This window comes from Syzygium oleosum, unplaced genomic scaffold (genome assembly GCF_021117445.2).
Source record: "Syzygium oleosum isolate NSW1041296 unplaced genomic scaffold, Sole_v2.1 Sole_v2.07, whole genome shotgun sequence".
In the NCBI taxonomy this organism is placed as follows: domain Eukaryota; kingdom Viridiplantae; phylum Streptophyta; class Magnoliopsida; order Myrtales; family Myrtaceae; genus Syzygium; species Syzygium oleosum.
The window spans coordinates 11,344,218-11,369,330 of record NW_026607491.1 but is presented as its reverse complement, the minus strand read 5'-3'; the positions used below and the strand labels follow the sequence as shown (position 1 = coordinate 11,369,330).

At 39.9% G+C, this 25,113-nt stretch overlaps 3 protein-coding genes across 5 annotated transcripts; 2 read left to right on the top strand and 1 right to left on the bottom strand.

The window, feature by feature from the left end:
• The first annotated feature begins 3,201 nt into the window (after nt 1-3,201).
• LOC115670077 (lethal(2) giant larvae protein homolog SRO77-like) lies at nt 3,202-13,794 on the top strand. Of its 2 annotated transcripts, none has more exons than XM_030591283.2 (24): nt 3,202-3,530; nt 4,643-4,773; nt 5,012-5,096; nt 5,290-5,343; nt 5,521-5,612; nt 5,705-5,808; nt 6,486-6,561; nt 7,352-7,808; nt 8,249-8,587; nt 8,704-8,913; nt 9,094-9,192; nt 9,281-9,353; nt 9,921-10,048; nt 10,137-10,431; nt 10,518-10,753; nt 10,832-10,956; nt 11,153-11,270; nt 11,723-11,778; nt 11,988-12,081; nt 12,151-12,346; nt 12,431-12,499; nt 12,578-12,681; nt 12,760-12,822; nt 13,454-13,794. In XM_030591283.2, exons 1-24 carry the CDS (start codon nt 3,393-3,395, stop codon nt 13,562-13,564), a joined length of 3,453 nt encoding a protein of 1,150 aa, XP_030447143.1. In that variant the 5' UTR covers nt 3,202-3,392; the 3' UTR covers nt 13,565-13,794. The 2 variants fall into 2 exon arrangements, with proteins under 2 accessions (XP_030447143.1, XP_030447136.1); XM_030591276.2 differs by having other exon boundaries at nt 12,145-12,346.
• Nucleotides 13,795-15,786: 1,992 nt separating this feature from the next.
• LOC115672957 (omega-3 fatty acid desaturase, chloroplastic-like) lies at nt 15,787-19,075 on the top strand. Its single transcript, XM_030594963.2, has 8 exons — nt 15,787-16,709; nt 17,008-17,097; nt 17,202-17,268; nt 17,361-17,453; nt 17,574-17,759; nt 17,853-17,933; nt 18,322-18,459; nt 18,596-19,075. Exons 1-8 carry the CDS (start codon nt 16,195-16,197, stop codon nt 18,779-18,781), a joined length of 1,356 nt encoding a protein of 451 aa, XP_030450823.1. The 5' UTR covers nt 15,787-16,194; the 3' UTR covers nt 18,782-19,075.
• A 238-nt stretch (nt 19,076-19,313) lies between these two features.
• LOC115672968 (N-(5'-phosphoribosyl)anthranilate isomerase 1, chloroplastic-like) lies at nt 19,314-22,186 on the bottom strand. Of its 2 annotated transcripts, none has more exons than XM_030594983.2 (5): nt 22,050-22,186; nt 20,832-20,891; nt 20,242-20,558; nt 20,002-20,165; nt 19,314-19,694 (listed from the first exon to the last, which is right to left on the bottom strand). In XM_030594983.2, the coding sequence occupies exons 1-5, from the start codon at nt 22,057-22,059 to the stop codon at nt 19,469-19,471; spliced, it is 777 nt and encodes a 258-aa protein (XP_030450843.1). In that variant the 5' UTR covers nt 22,060-22,186; the 3' UTR covers nt 19,314-19,468. The 2 variants fall into 2 exon arrangements, with proteins under 2 accessions (XP_030450843.1, XP_030450835.1); XM_030594975.2 differs by having other exon boundaries at nt 20,242-20,609; nt 22,050-22,180.
• Nucleotides 22,187-25,113: the final 2,927 nt, after the last annotated feature.

Below are 25,113 nucleotides of genomic sequence, written 5' to 3'. Positions count from 1 at the left end.
TCGAGATGTTTATTTTTCGCGATTATTTCAATTAGAGAAACAAATTAATTTCCATTCTTTTTGTGGTTGTGGGAGTGGATCCATCCAACTAGGACCGGGTGAACAGCTCATGCCTTCAAAGGGGGACATAATATACCGAAAATGAAATAAGAGCAACCACACTAATTATTCTAATTTGGGCAATTAAGGCCTGTTTTAGAGCGCCTAATTCCGGAAAAAAGCATAAATTTTACCTTGAGTGACAATTTTGGTCCGAACTTTTTTTTTTGTCTTATAAAAATCACAAACTTTCACTTAAATTCCAAATCTGGCTCGAACAATTTGAAAATTTCACATCACAGGAGCCAGATTTGAGACTCAAGTAAAAGTTGATGCTTTTTATTGAAACAAAAAAGAGTTCGAGCAAGAATTGTCACTCAAAGTAAAGTTTGTGCTTTTTTTTTAGGATTAATACCGCGAAAAACTTTAAACTGGTACACATGTGACAAATTTACCCAAAACTAATTTTTTTATCATAAAAAACCCCAAACCGGTACACCTATGACAAATTTACATAAACTAACTTTTTGACTACCAAAAACCTCAAACTAGTATACTTGTGACAAATTTACCCCTTCGTTAAATTGGATTAATATAACGAAAAATCGCAAAATGGTACACCAATGACATACGGAAGGTAAAACCCCAAACCAGTACACCCGTCAACTGCCACGTGTCATCAAACTCATAAATTTGACAGTAAAATTTAACGGAAACTAACAGAGGGTAAAATTGTTACGGGTGTACCAGTTTGGAGTTTTTCGTAATCAAAAAATTAGTTTCGAATAAATTTTTTACACGTGTACTAGTTTGGAATTTTTCGTAATATTAATTATTTTTTAAATTAGCCCTTGTTTTGAAGTGGCATTGTAGGGTTTTAGTTGTCCGAGGATTAATGTTGTGGTGCGTCTTGGATGGCGTTTGGGACTCTTGTAGGAAGGAATCATATGGACATAGGAAAAAGACCAAATGGAGTACTATAGCACCCTTTTTGCATTTTGGAGTTCGTGTCCCTTTTTATTTTCTAATTTTTTTTTTTGCAATTATCTTGTTCAAATTCCAAAAAATTCCTAGACCTTTTGGCAGATGAAAGTGCCAGCCTCTTGGCCTTGTTGTGGGGGAAGTTGTGCCTCCCGTGGGGGGTGGCAGGTGGGGACTCGGCACGGGTTGGCCATCATCATCGTTCTGACTCGTGTCCCAAAACAAGGAGTGCTGAAATTAGGGAAGAAATTATTAGCATAAGAGCATAATTTAGGGGACGAAATTAATTGCTTAATCTACATAATTCATTAAGGTCGGTCACAGGGCGGAATATGATATAAGACATGATCGTTAATTTTGATTTCTATTATCCTTAACAAAAAATAAATAAAAGGTTCAACATTTTCCTTTGGTGTATTTCAATGGAAGAGGGAGAGAGATAGGTGAATCGTGAGTTCTCAGAGCTTTCTCTTTGTTTGATGTCTTCGGTGGCTTTGGAATGGAGTTGTTAGTACACGACGTGCTACGGATTTTTAGTGTGATATACTCATTTTCGGGATAAGTTAGAGAAGGGATTGCAACATTAGACACTGAAAACATGACACCAATCGCGAAATGGGATTTGCTTACCTGCTTAAATTTCGAGCCTAGAATAATTTATCTAATCTCATTTGGGTTGTTTGGTTTCTATCGATCATTCGGTTTTAATTTTTTCCCTTTTTTCCATATGAAAAACGAGTAAAACTGCCTACTCATGCTTTACAAGATATTCTTTGAATGAATGCCATCCTGACAAATAAGGAGTCGAAATTCTCACCTGGCAAGTCATCTTCGGTTGGAGGTTCCAACTTTTAATCCTAAAATGAATCTTTCTTACTACCAAGGATAAGTGTATTGGAAGTCCTAAAACCTGTCACAAAAGTGCAATCGAGTCATAAAACTTGCAAAAGTGCAATTAAGTCCTAAAACTTGTCACAAAAGTACAATTGAGTCTTAAAACTTTCAAATAGTGCAATCAAATCCAAAAACTTGTTAAATTGATCTAATCAAGTACTTTTGCTTTCGTTGATTGCACTTTTTTAAAGTTTTAAGACTCGATTGTACTTTCGCAACAAGTTTTAGGACTTGATTGCATTTTCGTGACAAGCTTTTACGACTTCCAGTGTACTTGTTCTTACTACCAAAAACGGGCTAATTACAAAAAAAAAAGCACAAACTTTAGTTGGAGTGACAATTTTGGTCCAAACTTTTTTTGCCTCATAAAAAATCACCAACTTTCACCCTTATCCTAAATCTGGCCCTCCGTTGACTTTCTATCTGAAGTCACTCTTGTTTGAGAAAAAAATGTTATGATTGTGAGTTTAGCAGATCTTGTCCATGGCTTCTGTCGACGAGTGGTGGTCTACAACTTCAAATTATGACAAAACGACGAAATCTGACCAAAGATATTCAATCTGGAAATCTTTTTGACTTATTGGCGAAGTGAATGAGATGAACAGTTTCATCGTTATTCTTCAAGTTTTGGTTCTGAAAAGAAAACAATGAATACTGCTTTAAATCCAATTACCAAGCCACGTGGATTTATTGCTGAGGTGAAATAGTTAAGATGGATAACCAATAGTTCTAAGTCAAGGGGGCCAAATTTGAGATTTAAGTAAAAGTTGGTGATTTTTTACGAGATAAAAAAAAGTTGGGGCCAGAATTGTTATTCAATCTAAAGTTGGTGCTTTTTTACAAGACAAAAAAAGTTGGGAGTCAAAATTATCATTCGACCTAAAGTTGATGTTTTTTTATGAGATAAAAAAAATTTGGGGCCATAATTGTTATTCGACCTAAAATCGGTGCTTTTTTTTTTGGAATTAGGCCTACCAAAAACAAATCGCGACATGCATTAAAACACACGGTGATTTCCCTTCCAAAGTTAATCCGGACAAACCTATGGACCGGTTTTGCGTTTCATCGATTTAATCAAAGGCCACTTCAAAGTTGCAATGCCCGTATATCAATTCAAAATTCTCAATGACAAACCTAAAAATTCCAGACCAGCCGAATATACTTTGCTTACTCAGGAAAAAATGCCTTAAAATATCCACAAAAAAAAAAAGAGAAAGACGAATTAGTCAATGTTCAGCTCAAAAAGTCTACAAATCAACCGTCTCGATCAGAGAGAGGGAGGGGCTGGCAAAACCACCGTCGTCAAAATTCTCCCATCAGATGATCACCGATCGTAATCATCCGCGCCTGCGCACCTTGGGCGAAAACGGATTTTCTCCAGCTTCGAATTGAGCAAAACGGAAAAGCCAGACCTTTTTGGCCCTCGTTCTTCCGGCGATTCGCAGGGGAGGGGGGCGGCGACGGAGCTCTGATTCGCCATGTTCGCCAAGCGGTTGTTGCAGAAGGCCGCGCAGCAGCTTCAGCAGCAGCAGCAGCAGCTGCATCAGCAGCTGCACCAGCAGCATCGGCGCCGCAGCGATCACGGAGAAGAAGAGCCAGAGACGCAAGCTCCTCAGGTTCTCCCCCTTATCGCATTTCTCTCTTTGCTCGTATTGTCGACCCGTCTGGGTTGTTTGTTGATTGGAATTTTTGTCATTGCTGAATGGCGGAATTCCGGGTTCCATGTTTGTTCCCCGAGGTTTTGTCGTGCATGGGCAGCTCGTTTTTTTTCCTCATTTCATCAATCGACCAGGACGAATTTGAAAGGAAACTCGCAATCGGATGATAATTTGATTGGTTTTGGGTAAACAGCATTGTCCGGTTAGCTGAGAATTACAGGAGTATCGATCCCCTGGAGATGGCGCGGACACAAAATGCTGAATTTGACCGAGAACTTTGTTAGTGGAAATGTCATTAAAATGATACGTGAAGGCAATGGAGAATGAGCATGTATCGATGAGTTTGATGTTTTTCCATCGAAAAGTCAACTGTTTGACGCCCCTGCAAGGCTTGGACTTGGGCCACCTGTGCCCGTTTGGCCAGATGCCGCGGCAAAATGGCAATGGCGAGGTCGCTAATGCTGAGTTCTTGAAAGATCCTTGTTATGGCTGCTTATTCGGACCTCATAAAGTGAGGAGATTCCATGACAATGTCACAAAGTCGTGCGGGTGGTGTCGATTTCAGAAGAGAAAATGTTAGATGGGTGAATTTACCTTGTTGAAGATAATCGAGTTTGTGTGTTCTTGTTCCATAAACCAGGCAGCTAGGAGGGCATTTGAGCTTTTTTGGATCTGAGAGAGTTTGTACTTAGATGGAGTTCGAGGAAATTTGACCTTTCCCATAGGCTTGAGATAAATTGCAAAGTCATCTCACTATGCAGACAAAACCGTTCCTTAGGTGGATTTGCCATTAAGAGTATTAAAAAAGGTGTTTCCTTTAGAGGATAAGTTCTGGCATTCAAAATGCCACATGCATATGCCATCTGGAGTTCATCATAGAATTCTTTGATCGTTAAATTTTAAGTTCGTCTACAATTCTTCCGGCAATTTTTCCACATCTGAATCGTCGTTCAGTTCGTATCCCGTGGATAAGGGATATATTAGGAGTAGCATGTAAAGATTCTTGTCTGTTCTAATCTTCTATGTGGAAATCTGATCAGTCTTTTCCATTACTGCTTTCCCTTTTGCAGATTAATGTGCCACTCGGAGGCTTGACATCTATGGATTTGGATCCTCGTGTTACAGTTCACTATGGCATTCCTTCTACTTCATCTATTATGGCTCTCGATCCCATTCAGAGCCTTTTGGCAATAGGAACTTTGTGAGTTGGATGTCCTGTTGACTACGTAAATGAATCTCAAGGCGAGATGAAACTGTGTTTATCTTTTATTTGTTCTGTCAAAGAATCATTCTGTAATTGTTAATCCTCTGCAAGTGTTTGACCATTGTCCCTCTGCAAAATATTGTGGTCGTACCCTCAAAGCGCCTATAGCAAAGTAGGCCGCTAGGTCATGCGACTCTACCCACTTTTGACCCTGATTCAATTCATTCAACTGCAGGGATGGTCGGATCAAAGTGATTGGGGGTGATAATATGGAAGCTTTATTTGTATCTGCAAAGCAGTTGCCATTTAAGCACTTAGAGGTCTGTCAATTTTTCTCTGATGGAGTATTTATTATCTTCATTTGCATGTTTACGGCGTTTAGAAGTAACTCTGGTGAAGTACATCATTCTGATGAAGTATAAAAAGATGAAGTTCTGTTATCTCTACAAAATCCATTGCCATTCATTTGCAAAGTTGATTCTTACCAGCTAACATTATTATGTTTTTCAACAGTTCCTGCAAAATCAAGGTTTCCTAGTCAGTATATCCACTGACAACGACATACAGGTTTAAACTCTTAAGTCCACGTGATCTTTTAATTCCAATAAATCAAATTCTTATCTGGTGTTACCTTCTTTCTGATGAATGCCTGTTTGCCTTTCTCTTTTTTCATTTTCTCAGTATAATTGTTGACACTTTTTCAATTTTGTCTTGACTGGCTTAATAGACTGTTGACATTGGCAGGTTTGGGACATAAAGTATAGGAATGTTGCTTGTACTTTACAGTGGGAATCAAATATAACTGCCTTTTCAGTGATTCGGGGGACTGGATACATGTACAAATTACAATCTCTGGAAACATTCCATTATCAGTTATTTTCCTTTATCTAGAGCCTATCAGACCCATGAGATCTGATCTTCTGTTCAGGTATATTGGGGATGAGAACGGTATGGTGTTTGTGCTACAATGTAATGCAGGCCAAAGACAGATTGTTCAACTTCCTTACCTTATTCCAGCAGATTCAGTCGCCGGTAATCTTTCAATACATTCACTTGTAAATGGTCTGACAAATCCATGCTACTTCGTTTCCTACTCAACTTGTCTTTGCATTTCTTTTAGCATCAAACGGAGTTGATGAACTCACTGCATTAGCATTATTTTGAATCTTGGTAGCTTCACATGTATGGACTGTCCAGTTGATCTGGGCCATTTTGGAAACTGATAAGCTCAAGGTTTTGGTTTCTACTTTCTGACATGGACTTTAGCTCAACGATATAAAAGTTTGATTCTTGCATGAAGTAAACTTGAAGTATGTAACTAACCGTTAGACAGTTATGCTGCTTTGTCTAACCTCATCTCATATCGACATGGTGCAAATGGATTGCTAAGATGCCTTTTCCCTTCATATTAAACAGCATTTTCTCCAAATCTGTGTCAAAAGAAAATATCTAGTCTACTGTTTGATGAATGATTTCACTGATACAAAGATAAATATAACTAAGCCTTTTTCTTCATGTAGGGATAGAAACATGGTTTCTGCCATATTATTGTGATTTATGTAGTACTTCCTACTATATATGATTATTGAAAACGGTTGACCTGGCTATGTATATATGGAATTATAGTGACTATTTGTGTTTTGACAATGATGTGTCCCTATAGTTATTTAGCTGTAGTTATTAATTCCAATTTCCTGTCCGGCTTCCAGAAGCAGCTGCAATTTCTGTGCCTCATCATCAGTCTGTTGTGGGGGTTCTTACACAACCTCGTTCCCTAGGAAATAGGTACAATAAAATACACTCTATTCTCCTTATGGTTTTTTTGTTTGATAGCTTAGCTTGATTATATAGTTTGTCCGATGCCATGTAATTTGTTCACTTTCTAAGTCATATCAAAGTCGTCTTGCAAAATGAAAACTCGATGGTGGCCAAATTAATGATTATGGTTTTTAGATTGGTGACTTGTCTTTGGATGATCCTGATGAGAGCACCCATTTTCCCATGGGCCTTTGAAGGTTTACCATTTGTTTAACTTTTTGCTTAAATGAACTTCGTTAAATGACTTCTGGCCTGGAGTGCTTCATTGTGGATGGCCTAATAAACTATGTTTCATTTTCTTTCTGACAATGTCGATCTGAATTTAAAGCAACCAACTTCTAGCTTTTGAGTGCAACTTTGCTACATATGCTGAAGTTAGAAGATTAGGGGATGGTACATTGAGCTGGTGGCTTGGTTTATTTGGAATGTAGGCCCTATGATAGGTAAAAGAACTGGGGATTATTACTCCTGTTGTGCACGGATACCCCTGGACAGGATGACAACTTAGCCAGTACATAAGTTAATGTGATCGTGCATATACTGCAGTACAAATGCTTCAAATTGTTTTATATTCTTTTTTCCATATTTTAACTAGATATTAAGCTAGGTCAACAGCTGAGACTGTTATCTTTCTAAATGAACTGATGGTTACTTTAAGTAGTGGGATGTACGACTGTGTGAGGTTTATACACTGCCCTCTAGCATATGCTGTGTCCCGGGTTAATTAATGCTAATAAAGAGATTGGATTGCTTGCAGGCTGTTAATTGCATATGACAATGGGTTGATTGTACTCTGGGATATTTCTGCAAATCAGGCTGTCTTAGTGAGAGGCCAAAAAGATCTCCAATTGAAAGAGGAAACAGTGATCACCTTGCCAAAAGTAGCAAGAAATGAGCTTTCCGAGGATATCTCTGACAGTGAACAGATGGACAAAGAGATAAGCTCTCTTTGTTGGCTCTCTGCGGATGGGTCTGTTCTGGCTGTTGGTTATGTCGATGGGGATATATTGTTGTGGAACATGTCTACAGCTGTCTCCAGAAATCAGCATGGTGGAAAAGTGTCTAATGATGTTGTTAAGCTTCAGATAGCATCTGGTGACAGAAGACTTCCGGTCATTGTGTTACACTGGTCTGCCAGTAGATCTCGGAATGGTCATGGCGGCCAACTTTTTGTCTATGGCGGTGATGAAATCGGTTCAGAAGAAGTGTTGACGGTCAGCTTTTAATCTATATTGTTGCACCCTTTAATCATCAAGCTTCATAGGAAAATTTGTGTTTGCTATCAACAATTGAGCAACTCACCACAATAGTGTGATTAGGCGAATGATCTATCTCACTACGATGAAATCTTTCCATTTTGCAAAGTAATGGTGGCCACTAAAGTTTAATGTCACTAAAATGGGAAAAGTAAAAAGATTAAAAATTGCCGATTGATTTCTTTTACCACGGCACAGGTTAGTTTTCCTGCTTTCCAGCTGTTTTTTTACCTGTAATAGCTCTTCGGCTGTTTGAAAATGCAAATTTAGTCTATTTTGCTTTTATAATGGGAAATATATGATCAATGCTTAGTGGAAGGTGTCAGTAATACATAGATTGTTGTTTATATAGCACCAATTAACTAGGTCTTATATCATTGTTTCACCGAATTTTGCAGATTCTGAGTCTTAAATGGGCTTCTGGGATTGAAGAAGTGAAATGCATTGGCCGTGTGGACCTCAGGCTTAATGGTTCTTATGCTGATATGGTGTTGTTACCTACTTCAAGTCCAATTGGTGGATTTTACACTGTGTCCCTCATTGTATTAACGAATCCAGGACAACTGCATGTCTATGATGAAGGCTGTCTCTCTGCCTTAATGTCTCAGCAGGACACAAAAGCTACTGTTTCTCCATTGCCATATCCAATGGTCATACCTACTGTGGAACCACAAATGACTGTGAGTCACCTTGGTTTTGTACATGCTGATGGGACGTTTTCTGGAGATTTTTCAAAGGTATGGCTTATTTCTGGCCTCTGTCTGACTCCTCAGTGGTCCGTTATACAGCTTTCATGGAAGTTTTAATATTCTGTCAACAATAATTATCAATCTAGGTCTTCTCCCTTAACTAGATAGTTGCAGCTGCAAAACATCACCTGAAGAACAATGTTCCAACCGGCCATACTGAGTGGCCTTTAACCGGCGGGGTCCCTAGTCGACTTCGCCTTTCAGAAGTGAATCAAGTTGAGAGGATCTATGTAGCAGGTTATCGAGATGGATCGGTTCGAATGTGGGACGCAACATGTCCAACTCTGTCACCGATCTATGTTCTAGATCCGCGGGTATGTGTCTCAATGCAGTATCCCTGAATCACCAACTGTCATTGACTGCTTGCCTTTCTTACTTCCATTACTTTCTCAGCTACTTGCAGTCTAGCCTTTCTGCAAAGGCAATTCTTCATATGACGATATCATTTTTTCTTTCTGGGGGATGAGTAAACAGCAATATAATGTATTGTGCAGGTGCAAGATATCATGATTTCGGGTGCAAATGCAGCAGTGTCTGCCATAGATTTTTGCTCAACCACTTTAAGTTTGGCTGTCGGAAATGAGTGCGGTCTTGTAAGAGTTATAAATTAGTTGCATGATGTTTCCACAACCATATGTTAACAGCACACTGAATCTCTTTTCTCCAATTGTGATTGCATAGGTTTTTCTGTACAAGTTGATTAATAGTTCAGAAGAAACAACCCTGCACATTGTGACAGAAACAGAGAATAAAGGTATGATATTAAAGTACTTGTGACTTTTTAAACAGTTTGGATCTATGCGAACGCTTGGAATGTTTCTTAAAGAAAGTGTCATGACTAGACACTAAATAAAGGAGCCATGGATTTTGGAGGTGTATGAAACAGGTTGAAGGAACCATGCAGCAAATTTTTTTACCCTTTTGTGAAGGCACCAAGCAATTAGATTTGGTCTGGAAGCGTCCCAAAGACATTTCAACATTTTTCCTGCCCCGAGATTAGCAAAAGTTGGTGATGGGGATGCATGACCTTCCTGATAAGAATTTTCTCAAAAGGCACAATGGCCATCCCACTTATTGACTATTCTATCGGAGGTTTTGATTCACAACATTATCTATTTTGAAAGATGGAGAGTGCTCTTTGAGAAGTAACTCTCTAGTCTTAACTTATGAAAGCGTGCGATATCTGTGGACTCTAAGTATACATGCCCCTAGTTGGCAGTAGCTGTTTGCTTTTACTGATATCCGTCTAACTGGCTGAGCGAAGGTGCTGGTACTCTTTTGAATGTTATTGTGTGTGTAATGGTCTGCAACTTTCGTGCAGTTCAAAATTTAGTCCAAGAGGATGGGCCACAGTGCATAGCTATATTTTCTTTGCTCAATTCTCCCATTGGCACTCTAAAATTTGGAAATTCTGGAACCAAGCTTGTTGTTGGATCTGAATGTGGCCAGGTGAGGATCATCAATTGAGCCTTTGATGATATTGTCATCTTTTACGTCCATTGGGTTCAATCTTTGACTTTTCCATCTTGGTTTCCAGGTGGCAGTGTTTGATGCTAGTACTATGTCAGTTCTGTATGTCACGGACAGGGCATCAGACTCAAGTTCCCCAGTCATTTCTCTAGTTGTGAGTTCGTTTGCAGAATGTAGCAATTTGGTAAATGGTCCAAGTGAATCTGAATGCGGAGGTCTAAGAAATCCTGAAGAGCCACCAATATTCATATTGACTAAAAATGCCCATGTTGCAATCTTGGATAGTTCCAACGGTGATATCATCGGCTCTCAGTCCTTCCACTCTGGAAATAACCACACTGCTATATCTCTGCATATAATAGGCAAGAATTTTCATTTGTGAAGAGGATTAACTTTTGGCAATTCTTTAGTGGCAATTTTTTTTAAGTTGTTTCAACTTTGAACGCAGAAAGCAGTGATCTTGTTTCTGAGGTCTCTCTTGACTCTCATCCGGTGAACTTGTCAGAGGAAGGTGAAGCCAAAGAGGGAAATGCCGGTTCTAAGTTTGACCAGGGAAGTAATCCCCTAATATCTGAATCAGCGGCCTGCTCTCAAGCTACCCCTCTTGGACTGGGACCAAAATTGTTTGTTTTACTCTGCTGTGAAGATATGATAAGCTTACATCCTTTGACATCTGCTACTGAGGTGCAATCGTTTTTTAAGTTATCGTCACCTCCTGTAATGCTCTTTAATGTGAAAGTTTGTTAACTGGCTGTCTTGCAGATTGACAATAACTTCATTCAACAAGTCAACCTCGTAAAACCATGTTGTTGGACAACAGTCCTGAAAATAGATGAGAAGGATTCTGGATTAGTAATAGTTTATCAGACTGGAGACATTGAAATAAGGTAAGGTGACTATTTGTATTCCTCCCTTCATATTACTGCTTGGGAATCCGCTGTAAGGTGGACAATCTTGACCAGAAGTAGTGGTTGCTGAGTTATGAATTGCTTTGCCTCCATATAGTTTCTATTTGGTAGTATGTTTTGACAAAGAATCTCCAGTGATGAGAATTTTCTGATGGAAATGATCATTTATGGACAGGTCTTTGTTAACTTTGGAAGTGGTGGCAGAAAGCTCTTTGATGTCCATTCTGAGGTGGAACTTTAAGACCAACATGGATAAAATGATGTCCCCCTGTGGCAATGGGAAAATTGCCCTGGTCAGTTCTTTTCTGGAGTTTAGAATATGACTTGCTAATTCTCTTTTACTATCAGTACCAGGTACAGAATTATGATAATTCTTCACCTAGATCCTTTGAAAGAGGAGAAAGAATTCATCATCATCGGAACTCTCATTTCTATCTTCAACAAGATCTGAATATAATACACACTGAGATCTTTTATTGAACCGGAGTATGGACCTTTAAAAATTTGTTAGAGCTACTTTTCCAATCGTAAAATGGACATTTATAGATGGTGAGATGTTTTCAAGGGAAAGCTTAAGGTGAAGAAACTTTTCATGATTTATCCCAGGAATCTGATCAATCCTATCTAGGTACCACACAATGACAAACAACCTTAGATGGAGTAAGCGGATGCTTCAAAAGGAAGAAGTAGCTTTGAAATGATCTTGATGGTTCTTCGCTCATGATGACATTTTTCTTTTTTCTAGGTCAACGGTTGTGAGTTTGCATTCATATCTTTATCAGCCCATGAAAATGACTGGAGGTCTCTCTCTCTCTCTCTCTCTCTCTCTCTCTCTCTTGCACAGAGGTGTGGATGTGTGCACCCACTTAAGTTTTTAGTTTGTGACTTGGGGATCACAGAAATCAATCTGTATTACAATCTGACGTACACAATCTCCTTCTGTACAATTCCGAACTTAAATTCCAAAACGAACTCATTGGATGAGAGTAAGCATTCTTGTGATCTTGTAGGATTCCTGATTCCTTGCCTTGCCTCCATGACGAAGTCGTCGCAGCTGCTGTAGGTGCAAGCACAAATTTGTCTCCAAATGAGAAGAAACTGCAGGTTGCCTTTATTTTATTTCTCTGTTGCCTAAAAAATGAATACATCTGAATCTAAGAACTATAGCTGCAGGAAACTGCCGGTCAGGGGGCTTCTGGCGGAATCATCAAGGGCTTCAAAGCGGGTGAAGTTGACGATAATTCGTATTTTAGTGAAGCGGGTTCAAATAATCCTTCGCTTCTCGAAAGCATATTTTCTGAGCCTCTAATGTTGAAGACTTCCATTCCAAATCCAACCGATCATGATGAAGTCATTGAGCTTAGTATAGGTCACAGATCTCACTTTCACCTCATTCCTAGCTCGATTTACCTTTCTTTGCCTCTCCTCCTTGACATTCAACTTATTATTGCAGATGATATTGAAATTGATGAACCTGTGACTGTCTCATCATCATCTCATCAAACCAAGCATGATGAAAGTGGTAGAACATAATTTCTTTAAGCTACAATAGTTCTATGTATTTGAAGGCAGTTTTTATAGTACCATTTTTGCTTTGCAGAAAGAAAGGGGGAGAGGGAAAGATTATTTGAGGGTGCTAGTACTGATACAAACCCAAGACCCAGAACTCGTGAAGAAATTATTGCCAAATATAGGAAAACAGGGGTAAATTGATTTGAGTTGGCGGTCTAGATTATCTCAATCCTCTTATACTTTACATAACTTACAGTGGGTGTATTTCAGGATGCCTCTTCAGCAGCATCACAAGCTCGGGATAAACTTGTCCAACGCCAAGAGAAACTTGAGGTAGGATCTTTTTTTCTTTCTTTTCGTGTCTATATTCATAAATTGGATAAATCCCTTTTGAGAAGCAATTTAAGGTTGAGGAGACCTATTATTTTTCATTTTGAAACATATAGTATTTGAGGAGGAACTTTTGTTTGCTCTCTCTATCCCTTTCTCCCGCTAATCCGCGCCCCCCCCCTTTTGAGCTTTCACCTATAATCCTCCACCCTGCATGTTGATAACTGTAGGTGTGAATGATTATTGCTAAATTAGCCATCTACTTTTTCTTAAACGTTTAGGGACAAGTGATTCTCGCTGTTTAACTTTTCAGATGTGGTTGTCCCAGGATGCATAATGATGTTGTTTTCGCACGAAGGATCCTAAGTATACTGTAGAAGAGTGTAGAATAATCCTAGATCACCTTGAAAACTGTTAAAAGCTTAATGGGCCAAAGAGTAGATAGTGGAATGTTGAATTGGAGAATTGTCAATGGAACAGTTAAAATACTTAGAGGATTTGGTTTTGAGTTGGCTTCAGAATCAAATTTTCTCGTCACCCGTCTCTGCAATACATTCCTCTAGACAGAGTCCTTATATATGGTAGGAGTCTTTTACCTTTGGAACGGATGTGACTTTGTCGCCATCTTTAACAGAGGATTAGCAGACGAACTGAAGAGCTGCAGAGTGGAGCTGAAGACTTTGCCTCCATGGCGAGTGAACTCGCAAAGAGAATGGAAAACCGCAAATGGTGGAATATGTTCTAAATGGCGGAGTATTAATTTTTGTTTTGCACCAACCGATACCTACTGCAATCTTAGTTGTCCTGGACTTTTTTTTTTTTTATAGCCAGCACGTGCGAAGCCGTATTGTTTATAGGCACTACAGTTTCCCTCCATGCATGTACAGTATAAGAACACAAACAGGGGGAAACGGGGAATAACTTTGGTTAAAGTATGTCATTTATGAAATCCTTGCATCAATAAAAAAAGAGGATACCTATGGCCAGATGCCGTTAAATTTTGTCCGTCTCTGACTTTTGCATCCTGAGTTATGTGGCTCACCCCTCACAAAACAAGAGTTTAAGCTCTGTTTTTATTTTTCTTTCTCTGAGTGCGGATTAGGGAAAATTGAGATGGTAACAGTTGAGTTTTATGCATCCATCGATCTATTGCAAGGACTTATTCAGTATGACTGAGCATTTCTAATCCTTGTTCTGTGAAGAATGGTTGAATTTCCTTCTGTCTTGGTTAAATTGGTGCAGAGATCCAGTTGTTTGCTGGTATAATCTGTATAGGTGATGTTCACAGTGTCATCACAGAAGTTGATTGAGCATATAAGCTCCGTTTATTTCGCAGAAAATATTTGAAAATTATTTTCCAAAAAATGATGGCTTATGTCTCTTGAAACGATTGGTCAATGAAAATTTTTTCATTACCCACAACTTAGGTCTATGCATTTTTCATTATTTTCCGTTCATTAATTTCTGTGAGCATTTGTCGGAGGATCTCCATGGCGTGTTCCCAAGTATGAACACCCAAAAACTTATTGATCAGGGACATGAATTCGTCTTACTTTCTCCGACCACAGAATGTGAGAAACGTGTCCCTGTTTCATACCGCGTTTGACTTTTCAAAGAGTCTGTTGTGGTGGACTAGGAATGAATTTCAACTTTATGACTTGTTTTGATGACAGGTTAGGTTCCGTCCTACTTTTCGTCCACGAGCCTAATCTTTTCGTGCTTCTCTGCGCTCTTCGCGTTTCATTTTTCAATGCATAGAACTCTTGCCTGAGAGATGTGGTGTGAGCAAAGTGAATAGATTATTGTGTTTCTTAATGACGAATACAGTATATGATGACGAACAGTGGCGTCGAATTGACTTTGTATAATTTAAATGGATTTCTTGTATTGGAAAGTTGATGAATTGATTAATTGTGAAACCTGCTACAGGACAAAAGATATATCAGTACATTGTTACGAATCAACAATATTTTGATCATTTTATGGGAAGATATTTCACTCATGGTGGGGCGCAACCGTGACATTTGAACTGCGAAGGATATACGGGAATATCTATGCAGAGAAAACCTTCGATTAGATTAGTGAAGGAAAATTCTCAAACGCAAGAAATTAAAGAAAAATAGTAGAGTCATAAAATATTTCCAATTCACCAAGAAAAATAAAAGGAAGGATCTATTATGATAGTCAAGTTACCCAAAAATATGAATTTTGCATCCATAAAAAAAAACTTACCATCTGTACTGCCCTCTCAATAGCAAAAAAAAAAATCATTAAATCGTGATTCATAACATCTTACATACTCTCCTCGTCGAGAAAAGAGCGCGTCGAATTTCAACACTTCCAAGGGCGGATATTTTCTTGAAGCATGAAGAACTTCCGACTTTATCCGTCATGATTCATCATAAGATTTAGAAATCCTATGCTCTCGAGAGCTTAGTCATGAAGACGATGTTACATACCGCGTGTTAAGACGTAGCCAACGACAATCATTTCGCGAGAGTTGTTGAGTTTGAACAAATTACCAAATCCCAGACAGAAAAGGTCATTGGGATGAAAAAGCATTTCGTTTGAGAATTGCTCTGTTCTGACTCCTCTAACCTATGACTATGACTATGACTATGATGACTATCAATAAGCAAAACTCCCCTCAATATCATGTGCTTTTGAAGTGGCTTCTTGGAATGACCTTGTTTCCATCACGTTGAAAACCCCACCAAAAGGATTTAAGAAAAAACCATATGGCTCCGCATGCAAATCGATGTTGGAAAAGGAGCTCTCAGCAGCTGTATACATCTGACTCGAGACCTTTTCTGCGCGAAGAGAATCCACGAGGCAGGTTTGACCACGTCAGACGCCTCCCCCGCCTTTCACACGCGCGGGGCCCATCCCCAAGAACTAGTGGTCAAAGTGGGATTCTTTCCTTCCCCATTTCTCAGCAGCAGCAGCAGCAGCAGTAGACACCCTCGTAGCAGCCAGTGTGAGAATCGACCCTATACCGACCTCGGCTTCGTTATAACTACGTAGCTGCGGGTGATTTAAAGACGGCCTCGTACCATGTAATTGAGCATCTTGAGATCAGAAGAGACAGAACAGGGCCAGTTGCACACGGAACGCAGGGGGAGAGAGAGAGAGAGAGAGAGAGAGAGGACAAACAACAAGCAGCAAAAATTTTCTGTGCTTTTTAACAAGCTGGTTGTGGAGGAGAGAAGCCCTTGAGTTATCTCCTCATATCCCTTTCTTTTCCTCTAGGTTTAAACCCTTTAACGTTATCTCTCTCTCCGTCCCTCCCTCCCTCCCTCCCACTCTCTCTCTCTGATTTATCAGAGAGAGACCCAGAAAGCAGAAACCAAGCATTCTTTTGCTTCTGGGTCTCCAATGGCAAGCTGGGTGCTATCAGAATGTGGCCTTAAACCCCTCCCCAGGATATATACTAACCCCAGAACTGGCCTCACGTCTAGCAGCACCACAGCTTCTGCCAAAATCAGACCTTTTCAATCATGCAAGAAGCAAACTCTTGGCCTTTCATTGAAGGACTTGAGCGGGTCGAGGGAAAGAAACTGGGCACTGAATGTGAGCACACCAGTGAAACCCATGTCACTTGGTGAGGAAGCACCGGAAGAAAATGGAATCAATGGGCTCAGCGAAGAGCCGGGTCGGTTTGACCCCAGCGCACCTCCCCCTTTCAAATTGGCCGATATCAGAGCAGCCATTCCGAAGCATTGTTGGGTGAAGGACCCGTGGAGGTCAATGAGCTACGTGGTGAGAGATGTAGCGGTGGTTTTTGGTTTGGCTGCTGTTGCTGCTTATTTCAACAATTGGGTTGTTTGGCCTCTCTACTGGTTTGCTCAGGGAACTATGTTCTGGGCTCTCTTCGTTCTCGGCCATGATTGGTAATCATCACAAACACTTTTTCAATTCTTGAATTGTGGAAGAAATCACGATGACTTTGAACAAGAATCTTTTATCTTGAAGCCTTTGTAATGTTCTTTTCAACCCATTGAAATGGGCATCTCTTTGGCAACTCCGATTTAATTGAATCTGTTTGGACATTTCCACGATTACAGAAGATGTTAATTCTGTTTGCTTTGAGAATACTTTGCTGTAAAGTACGTGAATTTCCAGACATCTTGCATTGGGAATTTAGTTTCATATCTGTGTTGTAAAAAGTTTTGTGCTTGTCATGTGCAGTGGTCATGGCAGTTTCTCCAATAATCCGAAGCTAAACAGTGTGCTTGGACATTTGCTTCATTCCTCAATCCTTGTCCCGTATCATGGATGGTCAGTTACTAAAGAATTTCTGACTCATTCTGAACTAAATAGTCGTCCTGCTTCAATAAATTGTCTGATCACCAATTTGGCCTCATCCTCCATGAAAACTGCAGGAGAATTAGCCACAGAACTCACCACCAGAACCATGGACATGTCGAGAACGATGAATCATGGCATCCGGTAATTTAAACATGGGAAATTTCTTCTGTTTCCTGTCATTTTGGTTTCTGTAAATGTATTAACGAGCTTTTTCTTTTAAATCGTCTATTCAGTTGTCAGAGAGGGTATATAAGAGTGTGGATAATATCACCAGATTGCTGAGATTCACCTTGCCATTCCCCATGTTGGCTTACCCTGTCTATCTGGTAAAGCTTTCTTCAGTTTCTGCTAATATTGTGGGGACTAATCATTTGCTGTTTCCTATGATAGTTAATTGGCAGGTTTTGCTAACGTTGTTTGTATGTTGGTGATGATGAAATTGCCAGTGGGGTCGAAGTCCTGGAAAGAAAGGCTCTCATTTCAACCCGAACAGTGACTTGTTTGTCCCGAACGAGAGAAAAGATGTGATCACATCAACTGCTTGTTGGATTGCAATGGTTGCAATCCTTGCATGCCTTTCCTTTGTTATGGGTCCCGTTCAGCTGCTCAAGCTCTATGGTGTTCCTTACTTTGTAAGCTCTCTCTCTCGCTCTCTCTCGCTCTCTCTCTGATTGTGTGTGTTTTCTAAGTGTTTGATGAAATTCTGATCCCGAATTTGGGTGCAGATGTTTGTCGCCTGGTTGGATGTGGTGACTTATTTGCATCACCATGGCCACAATGAGAAATTACCGTGGTACCGTGGCAAGGTAAACTTTCGGATACTCTCTACTTTTTAACCTCCAAAGTAGGAGAGCTGGTAGTGAAGGGATATCATACTCCTTTTTTTCTTTTGGCTAACGCATGATCTTTATAAGCCAATGAATGAAGAGTATGGCCTTTTTGCGATATCATACTCCGTGCCTTTGTGTAAGTTTTTGAAAGTATCTCTATCTTGAAGTAATGTGAGATACGAAAAGTCAGAGTGGGGTCGACTTCGAGCTAATAATGTTTATGTCGTGCTCGATTCATGGTCTTGTGTACTAGAGAGTGAGAGAGATTGATTTTGGTGGTTGATAGACAGTAGATTGAGGTTCATTCGTTGTTATAGATATCATTTGGGAAAAGCTCATAAATTTGTCGTTCTCTGGACCACAGGAATGGAGTTATCTGAGAGGAGGGCTCACAACCCTTGACCGTGATTATGGATGGATCAACAACATCCACCATGACATTGGGACACATGTGGTTCATCACCTCTTCCCTCAGATTCCACACTACCACTTAATAGAAGCAGTGAGTAACTAGTAGTTAATTTTCCTTCTTTTTGGCTAAATCATTAATCACTTGTGAGTAAGAATTTTATTTTCTGAGTTGTTATTCCACTTCCATTGCAAGATAATCTCTGATATTTTGGCTCATTCATTTGCAGACTGAAGCAGCTAAGCCAGTGCTTGGCAAGTACTACAGAGAACCAAAGAAATCTGGGCCTCTCCCACTTCACTTGCTCAGGGTCCTCACAAAGAGCATGAAGGAGGACCACTATGTGAGTGATTCTGGAGATATTGTGTACTACCAAGCAGACCCTAAGCGCAGTGGGTCTAACTCAAATATCTGAGGATGAAGATGAAATGGACTTTTCTGGTATCCAAAACCAATGCCAGAGCCTGCTGATATGACAAATTCTTTCAGACCATCCATTTAGCGTCCCACCCTTATCCCTGAAGACATGTAAACCATTTTGCCACCATCCATTCTTTTGTGTATCCAACAATGGAGAGCCAGATGTTTCTGAAGATTTTTCAGAGATCTCTCTTGTTGTACAGGGATTATAGAGTTCGTCTTATGTAATTGGAGGGAAAGAACATCCCTAACTTTCTTTGAAGTGAAAAAGACAAAAGAGAAGTTACTTTCCTCGTCATTAGCCTCGCATGATTATTTCCAGGGCACCCTACAGGCAACCTTTTAAAGGACCAGTCTTAAGTAATGGCTCTCAATCCATCCATAATTGTCTTATATTCATGTCACTTTCATCTCAGGATAAATAATTCCCCTAATTGGCTCGCATTGATCGACAGAAAGGAGCTGTTAAGAGGAATCGTTCATCGTTCACATAAAAATAAAAAAGGAAGTTACTGAGAGGAATCAGAGAGTAGAAACAGAGCACTTTCCATTGAGAATGAAAGACAATGTTCTAAAGAGAGAATTTGATTGTATGCAGATGAGAGGGAAAAATTGAAATGCTATAAAGTCTCAATACCAAATCTGTAGACAAAGAGCTCAATATTGCCCTATTCCTCATGAATCAATGACTCATGGAGTTTACAGCTTTCATGAATGACGATATCTGCAACAAATCCTTCTGGATGCCATCTGAAGCACAAATTCCACTGCTAACATCGACACCATGAGGTTTGAGGGTGGCAAGAGCTTTACAAACATTGTCAGGATTTATCCCTCCAGCCAGGAGCCACCCATGCTTACTTCTGATTTCTGGTAACTTAAACCGGTCCCAATTAAATCCTTTGCCACTGCTAGCAAAGTTCAGAATTAAGCAAATGGATCGAGTGCACCACATGAAGTAATATGCTTACAGAAGGGACAAAAAGAACACTTGCGATTCCCCTCCACAAGCAGCACACGAGCTCATACTTGCTCATTCCATACACCAACATGCACAGGAACACCCATACATGCACTCTAAATATCATCGCAGTTGGAGAAGCCCCCATGAAGAAATTGATAACAAGGCCTCCAGTGAGATAATAAGATTCTAGCTAGGCAAGAAAGCTTCCGCCAATTGCTAACTAAGAATGCTGAAGTGAGTACTGCTCTTACCTGCCACCTTTGGCACTATCAACCAGGATCCAATCAACTAAAGAAGATTCTCCATCGGAAATCTGATTCAAAAGGTGGCCTTCTTCATTTGCATGGAGAACATAGATTATCTGTTTCTCTTGGGCTAAAACTGAAAAGGCTGCCCGAGAACCACTCCCATGAAGCTGCGATACTTCAAAATGTTACCAGGTCACAAGTTGTCACATTTAACAAGATTGTCAGGATCAGATGAGCACGTACCTGTACATATTCAAGATTCGTTGCATCAGAAGCTTTTAGTATGGTGTCAGCATCATCATCCACAAAGACACCAACTGGCAGAGCCCCATATTCTCTTGCGACTTTTGAAATCTCCTTGGCCATTGAAAGTGATATGGAACGCTTTGAGTTTGGCCATAGAATCATTCCGATAAAATTTGCACCAGCTTCTGCGGCGGCGGCGGCATCTCTGGGTGATGTGATTCCACACATCTTTACCAAAGGCCACCTGGTTTTTTGATCCTCATCTTTTGAGGAGGCTTCAGTTGTTGACTGAGCAAACCTGAAAGTAAGTTTACCTTTCGCGTATGTACTCTTTCTTGACAAAACCCGTTCAGCGACTTTTAAACCTACAAATACATAAAATAAGACGAAAGTGAATAAATATATTAAATAACTTGAAGAGATTTACTACTTACTAGGGGAATTCTAAACAAATATATATGTTCAATGAATGTGCATAAAGAGAGAGATGGAGAGAGCGAAGACAGGGTGTTGAACTTGAACTTTTGGAACAACAAAATGAGTAATATAATATTCTAATGGGTTGGACATTATCTGAAAACACATACCTGGGATCTGTGTCCTCGGTGTAATTACAACTTTGGGTTGAACGTACGCGGCCGCTAACCCTGGGGACAGCAAATTATGAAATAAGAGCGTTACGGTTTCATCCTCTAAATGTGGTGATGGCAGATGAGGAAAATCACCAACATAACATGGTCACTCATTGTAGGGGACAGAGAGATGAGTTTGTCCGGTATTCTCCAGTCTAATGTGTTTTAAAACTGGCCCCATTTCAAGCATACAATCGACTGAAGGAATCATCTTCCCATGATCCAGCTTGTAAATGGTGATTCAAATGCCTGGAATTTTACCTTGTCAAGCTAACATTACATTTTATGGCACTGATACTTATCAAAAAGGAGAAAAGAATGCCTCATGCTAAACGTAAACAAGACCTTGCATTTAGATGATTTTCGATCTCACAAAAGAAAATGCCGATTCTTGTTATCTAGGCACTCCAAAGAAGCTCAAAACTTTCTGCAGTTGAAAATGCAGCTTCCTGTGACATCTTTTAGAGAAAGCCAAATGCAGTAGTTCTCATATTCTCATTGTAAATATGCCAATATAATCTCTTTTAAGATATAATTACTTCCATGCATATGAGGAGGGCCAGTCGAATACTCAAACAAACTTTTTAAAATTTTCACAACTATAGCCATATAAGCACGCAGACAAACATAAGGGAAGTTCATTTAAATCAAGACGAAACAGAGGGGGTATTCTGAGTTGTGCATGAAGCATTTACAGGAGGATGAGGACTGACATCACAATACCATTCCTCTCCTACATTGATCAAAAAGGGTATAATACACTAGAGACAGAAGCATCGTAGAAGTCCTTCTAAGTTTCCTGGATATTTTTTTTGAACCCCCCTCTTCCAAAAAAGCATGAAAATTGGAAAGCACAAACGCTTCTTCATGGAAGAGCACAATGACAATATCACACCCGTTTCCTTATACTCGAGTTGATGCTCTCCCCCCTAAAACTAGCAAACGACACATTCGTTCACACCAAGAACCAAACTAGAGAGCAGGATAAAAGGGTGGTGGAGATCAACGCAACGCCTCTCGGGAAATTCAGCAAACACTTGATGTGCCACAAAGAATGTCATCGGCACTCGTGCTTTTAACGAGCAAAAGAACGCCAAGAACGTCAGAACCACGATGAATCCATCGCAATGCGAGCGCGCGCGATCTCAGAGAGAGAGAGAGAGAGAGAGAGACCTGCGAGCATAGTTGATAGTTCGGAGCTCCAACGTTCGAGAGCGATGATGCTGTGCTCTGCTCTGCTCCGCTCTTTCCACGTGAATGTCGCCGGAACTACTCTCTATATTAGGTTTATTGATTAAATTCTTTGTTCGATAAAATATTAATGGAAAAGAAAAAAAAAATCTGATTTTATGTCGATCCCGCATGGAAATGAAAATGCGTGGGGTAAGATAATCAAGGTGCATACTTCATATGGTGGGAGCAAAATTAATGCGTGGATAATTACGATTTGCCAATTAATATGGTATATAACTAAAATGATAAATTATATAGGGTCATCAGTCTGGCAAAAACCGGTGTACTTATATAAACTAGCGCGCTCGATCGAAAAAACTAAATAACAAAGAAAAGTGTATTTCAGTCTATTTTTAAAAGGGTTAATACCACGAAAAACCCTAAACTGGTACACTTGTAATACATTTACCCCAAACTGTTTTTTTGACCATAAAAAACCCCAAACTGGTACACATGTGACAATTTTACCCCGAACATACCACAAAAAATCCCAAACTGGTACACATGTGACAATTTTACCCCAACTAATTTTTAATATTATTTTTTTTATTTTTTTGAATTTTTTGAATTTTTTCTTTTCTTTTTTCTTCACTTCAACCTCTGGTCGGTCCAGCGACCGTCCAGAGGCGGAAGCCGGCGAGGGCCGCCCTCGGCAGCCGCTGGTGAGGGCCGCCCTCACTCGACTCGGCAAGGGCGACCCTCGCCGAATCTAGCGAGGGCCGTCCTCGCCCGACGCCAGCGAGGGTCACCCTCGCTCGACTCAGGCGAGGGCCGTCCTCGCCCGCCCAGGCGAGGGCTGCCTTGCCCCAAGCCAGCGAGGGCAGCCCTCGCCCTTGCCTGGGCGAGCGAGGATAGCCCTCTCCCGACGCCGGCGAGGGCAACCCTCGCCCGACGCAGGCGAGGGTCGCCCTCGCCAGATCCGGCAAGGGCAGCCCTCGCCTGAGTCGGGCGAGGATCGCCCTTGCCCTGGGCGGGCGAGGGCGGCCCTCGCCGGCTTCCGCCTTTGGTCGGTCGCCGGTCCGGCGACCGGCTAGAGGTTGAAGATAAAGAAAAAAAAAATAAAAGGAAATAAATAAATAAATAAAAATTCGAAAAAAAAAAAAAATAATATTAAAATTTTAATTCAGGGTAAAATTGTCACATATGTACCAGTTTGGGGTTTTTTGTGGTAAGTTCAGGGTAAAATTGTCACAGATGTACCAGTTTTGGATTTTTTATGGTCAAAAAAATAGTTCGGGGTAAAATTGTCACAGGTGTACCAGTTTGGGATTTTTTATGGTCAAAAAAATAGTTCGGGGTAAAATTGTCACAGGTGTACCAGTTTGGGATTTTTTATGGTCAAAAAAATAGTTCGGGGTAAAATTGTCACAGGTGTACCAGTTTGGGGTTTTTTATGATCAAAAAAATAGTTTGAGGTAAACGTGTCACAAATGTACCAGTTTAGGGTTTTTCGTGATATTAACCCTTTTTAAAATTATATCATCGTCCATTCTTTCTTTCTTATTATATTCATTGGATTGACAAATTTTTATTACTTTCGAATTTTTAAAAATGCGATTGCCACAATTATGGTACGTTAGCATGACATGTTTAGATTATGTTGGAATTATGATTGTGGCTGTGTGACGTGGGGAGGAGCGGGGATGCACGTATGCAATCAATAACTCTATTACAATGTGAAGAGAAATTAAGAAAAATCATCGATAGAAAGATTTATAGTGCCAATTAGCAACACTAAAATAGGTAAAAACCAATTTAGAAGTAAGATGAGTATAGAGAGTACGGAAAATTCTCCTTATAAATAAAGTAAAATGATCAACATCTCGAAAACTAGAAGTCCCAACGTTAGTAATTATGAACACAAATGTGTAGTATTTTGTGATAATCTAATTATAATGTTTTAGATGTCAGTTAATACCAAACCACATTAAGCAGAATCTCTACTTCTATTAAGCGAAATTTCTACTCAATACCTGTACAAAAATGCTCTTCGAACGACGCATCCATTCAAGTTCTTTAAAAATTTACATTGCTTCTTATCGAAAAAATCACGGTCGATACTGAAAAAACAACTTTAAAGTGGTAATTTTGTGCCACATTTATTCCAAATTAATTTTTATATCACATTAAATCTCAAACTGATACATCGATGCTGTATTTACCCCAAACTGATTTTCATGTCACAAAAAATCTCAAAGTTTAGAGTAAATGTAGCACTACTTTACCACTTTGGAGAAAATGTGGGCTTCCTTTAATCCGGAGATCCATTCTCCTCTTACCTACCGCTGGCTTGCTTTCTTGCCTTGTGAAAAGTGCTCTCGCTCTGTCTCCCGTTCGTCTTCTTCCGTCTTCTTCCTTGCTCAGCCTGAGGGATTCTATCTACTAGCCAAGAAAATGGAGGCGTCAAGACAATTTACATGACACGGATAGCCCATCTCACGAATTGGATCCGAACCAATGGCGCGAGTTTTACTAGTTCGGGACTTTTTGTGACACGAAAATTAAAATTCGGAGTAAATCGGGTATGAATACACCAATTCGTGACTTTTCTGTGATAACGAAAATTAATTCAGGGTTAAATATAACCCGAGCATACCGATTTGAGATTTTTGATAGTATTAACCCGAAATCATATGGTCGACCAAAACTACCAAACAAAAGAAAACAGTCGCATGTCCTAATCGAGCCCGACGGGCCAAAAGCCCGCCCAGATCTGCGTTCTAAGGGGTCTTTGCTGGATTCTGTCCTTTCTCTCTCTCTTTCCTCCACGTATCTCATTATCAATTATTTATTTAAAATATTTTGACAAAAAGAAAGGTTGCCCCAAAGCCCAATGGGCCGAAGCCCAGATCCACGTTCCAGATCTCTCTAGAGAGAAGGAGAAGGAGAGATCTCTTTGCTGTCCACCCTTTTCTTCCTTTTCTTCTTATATTTTAATTTATTCGAAAAGTTGCCGAAATGTTCCTAATCCTATTACATTTTCGTTAAATCAGTCCTCAACTTT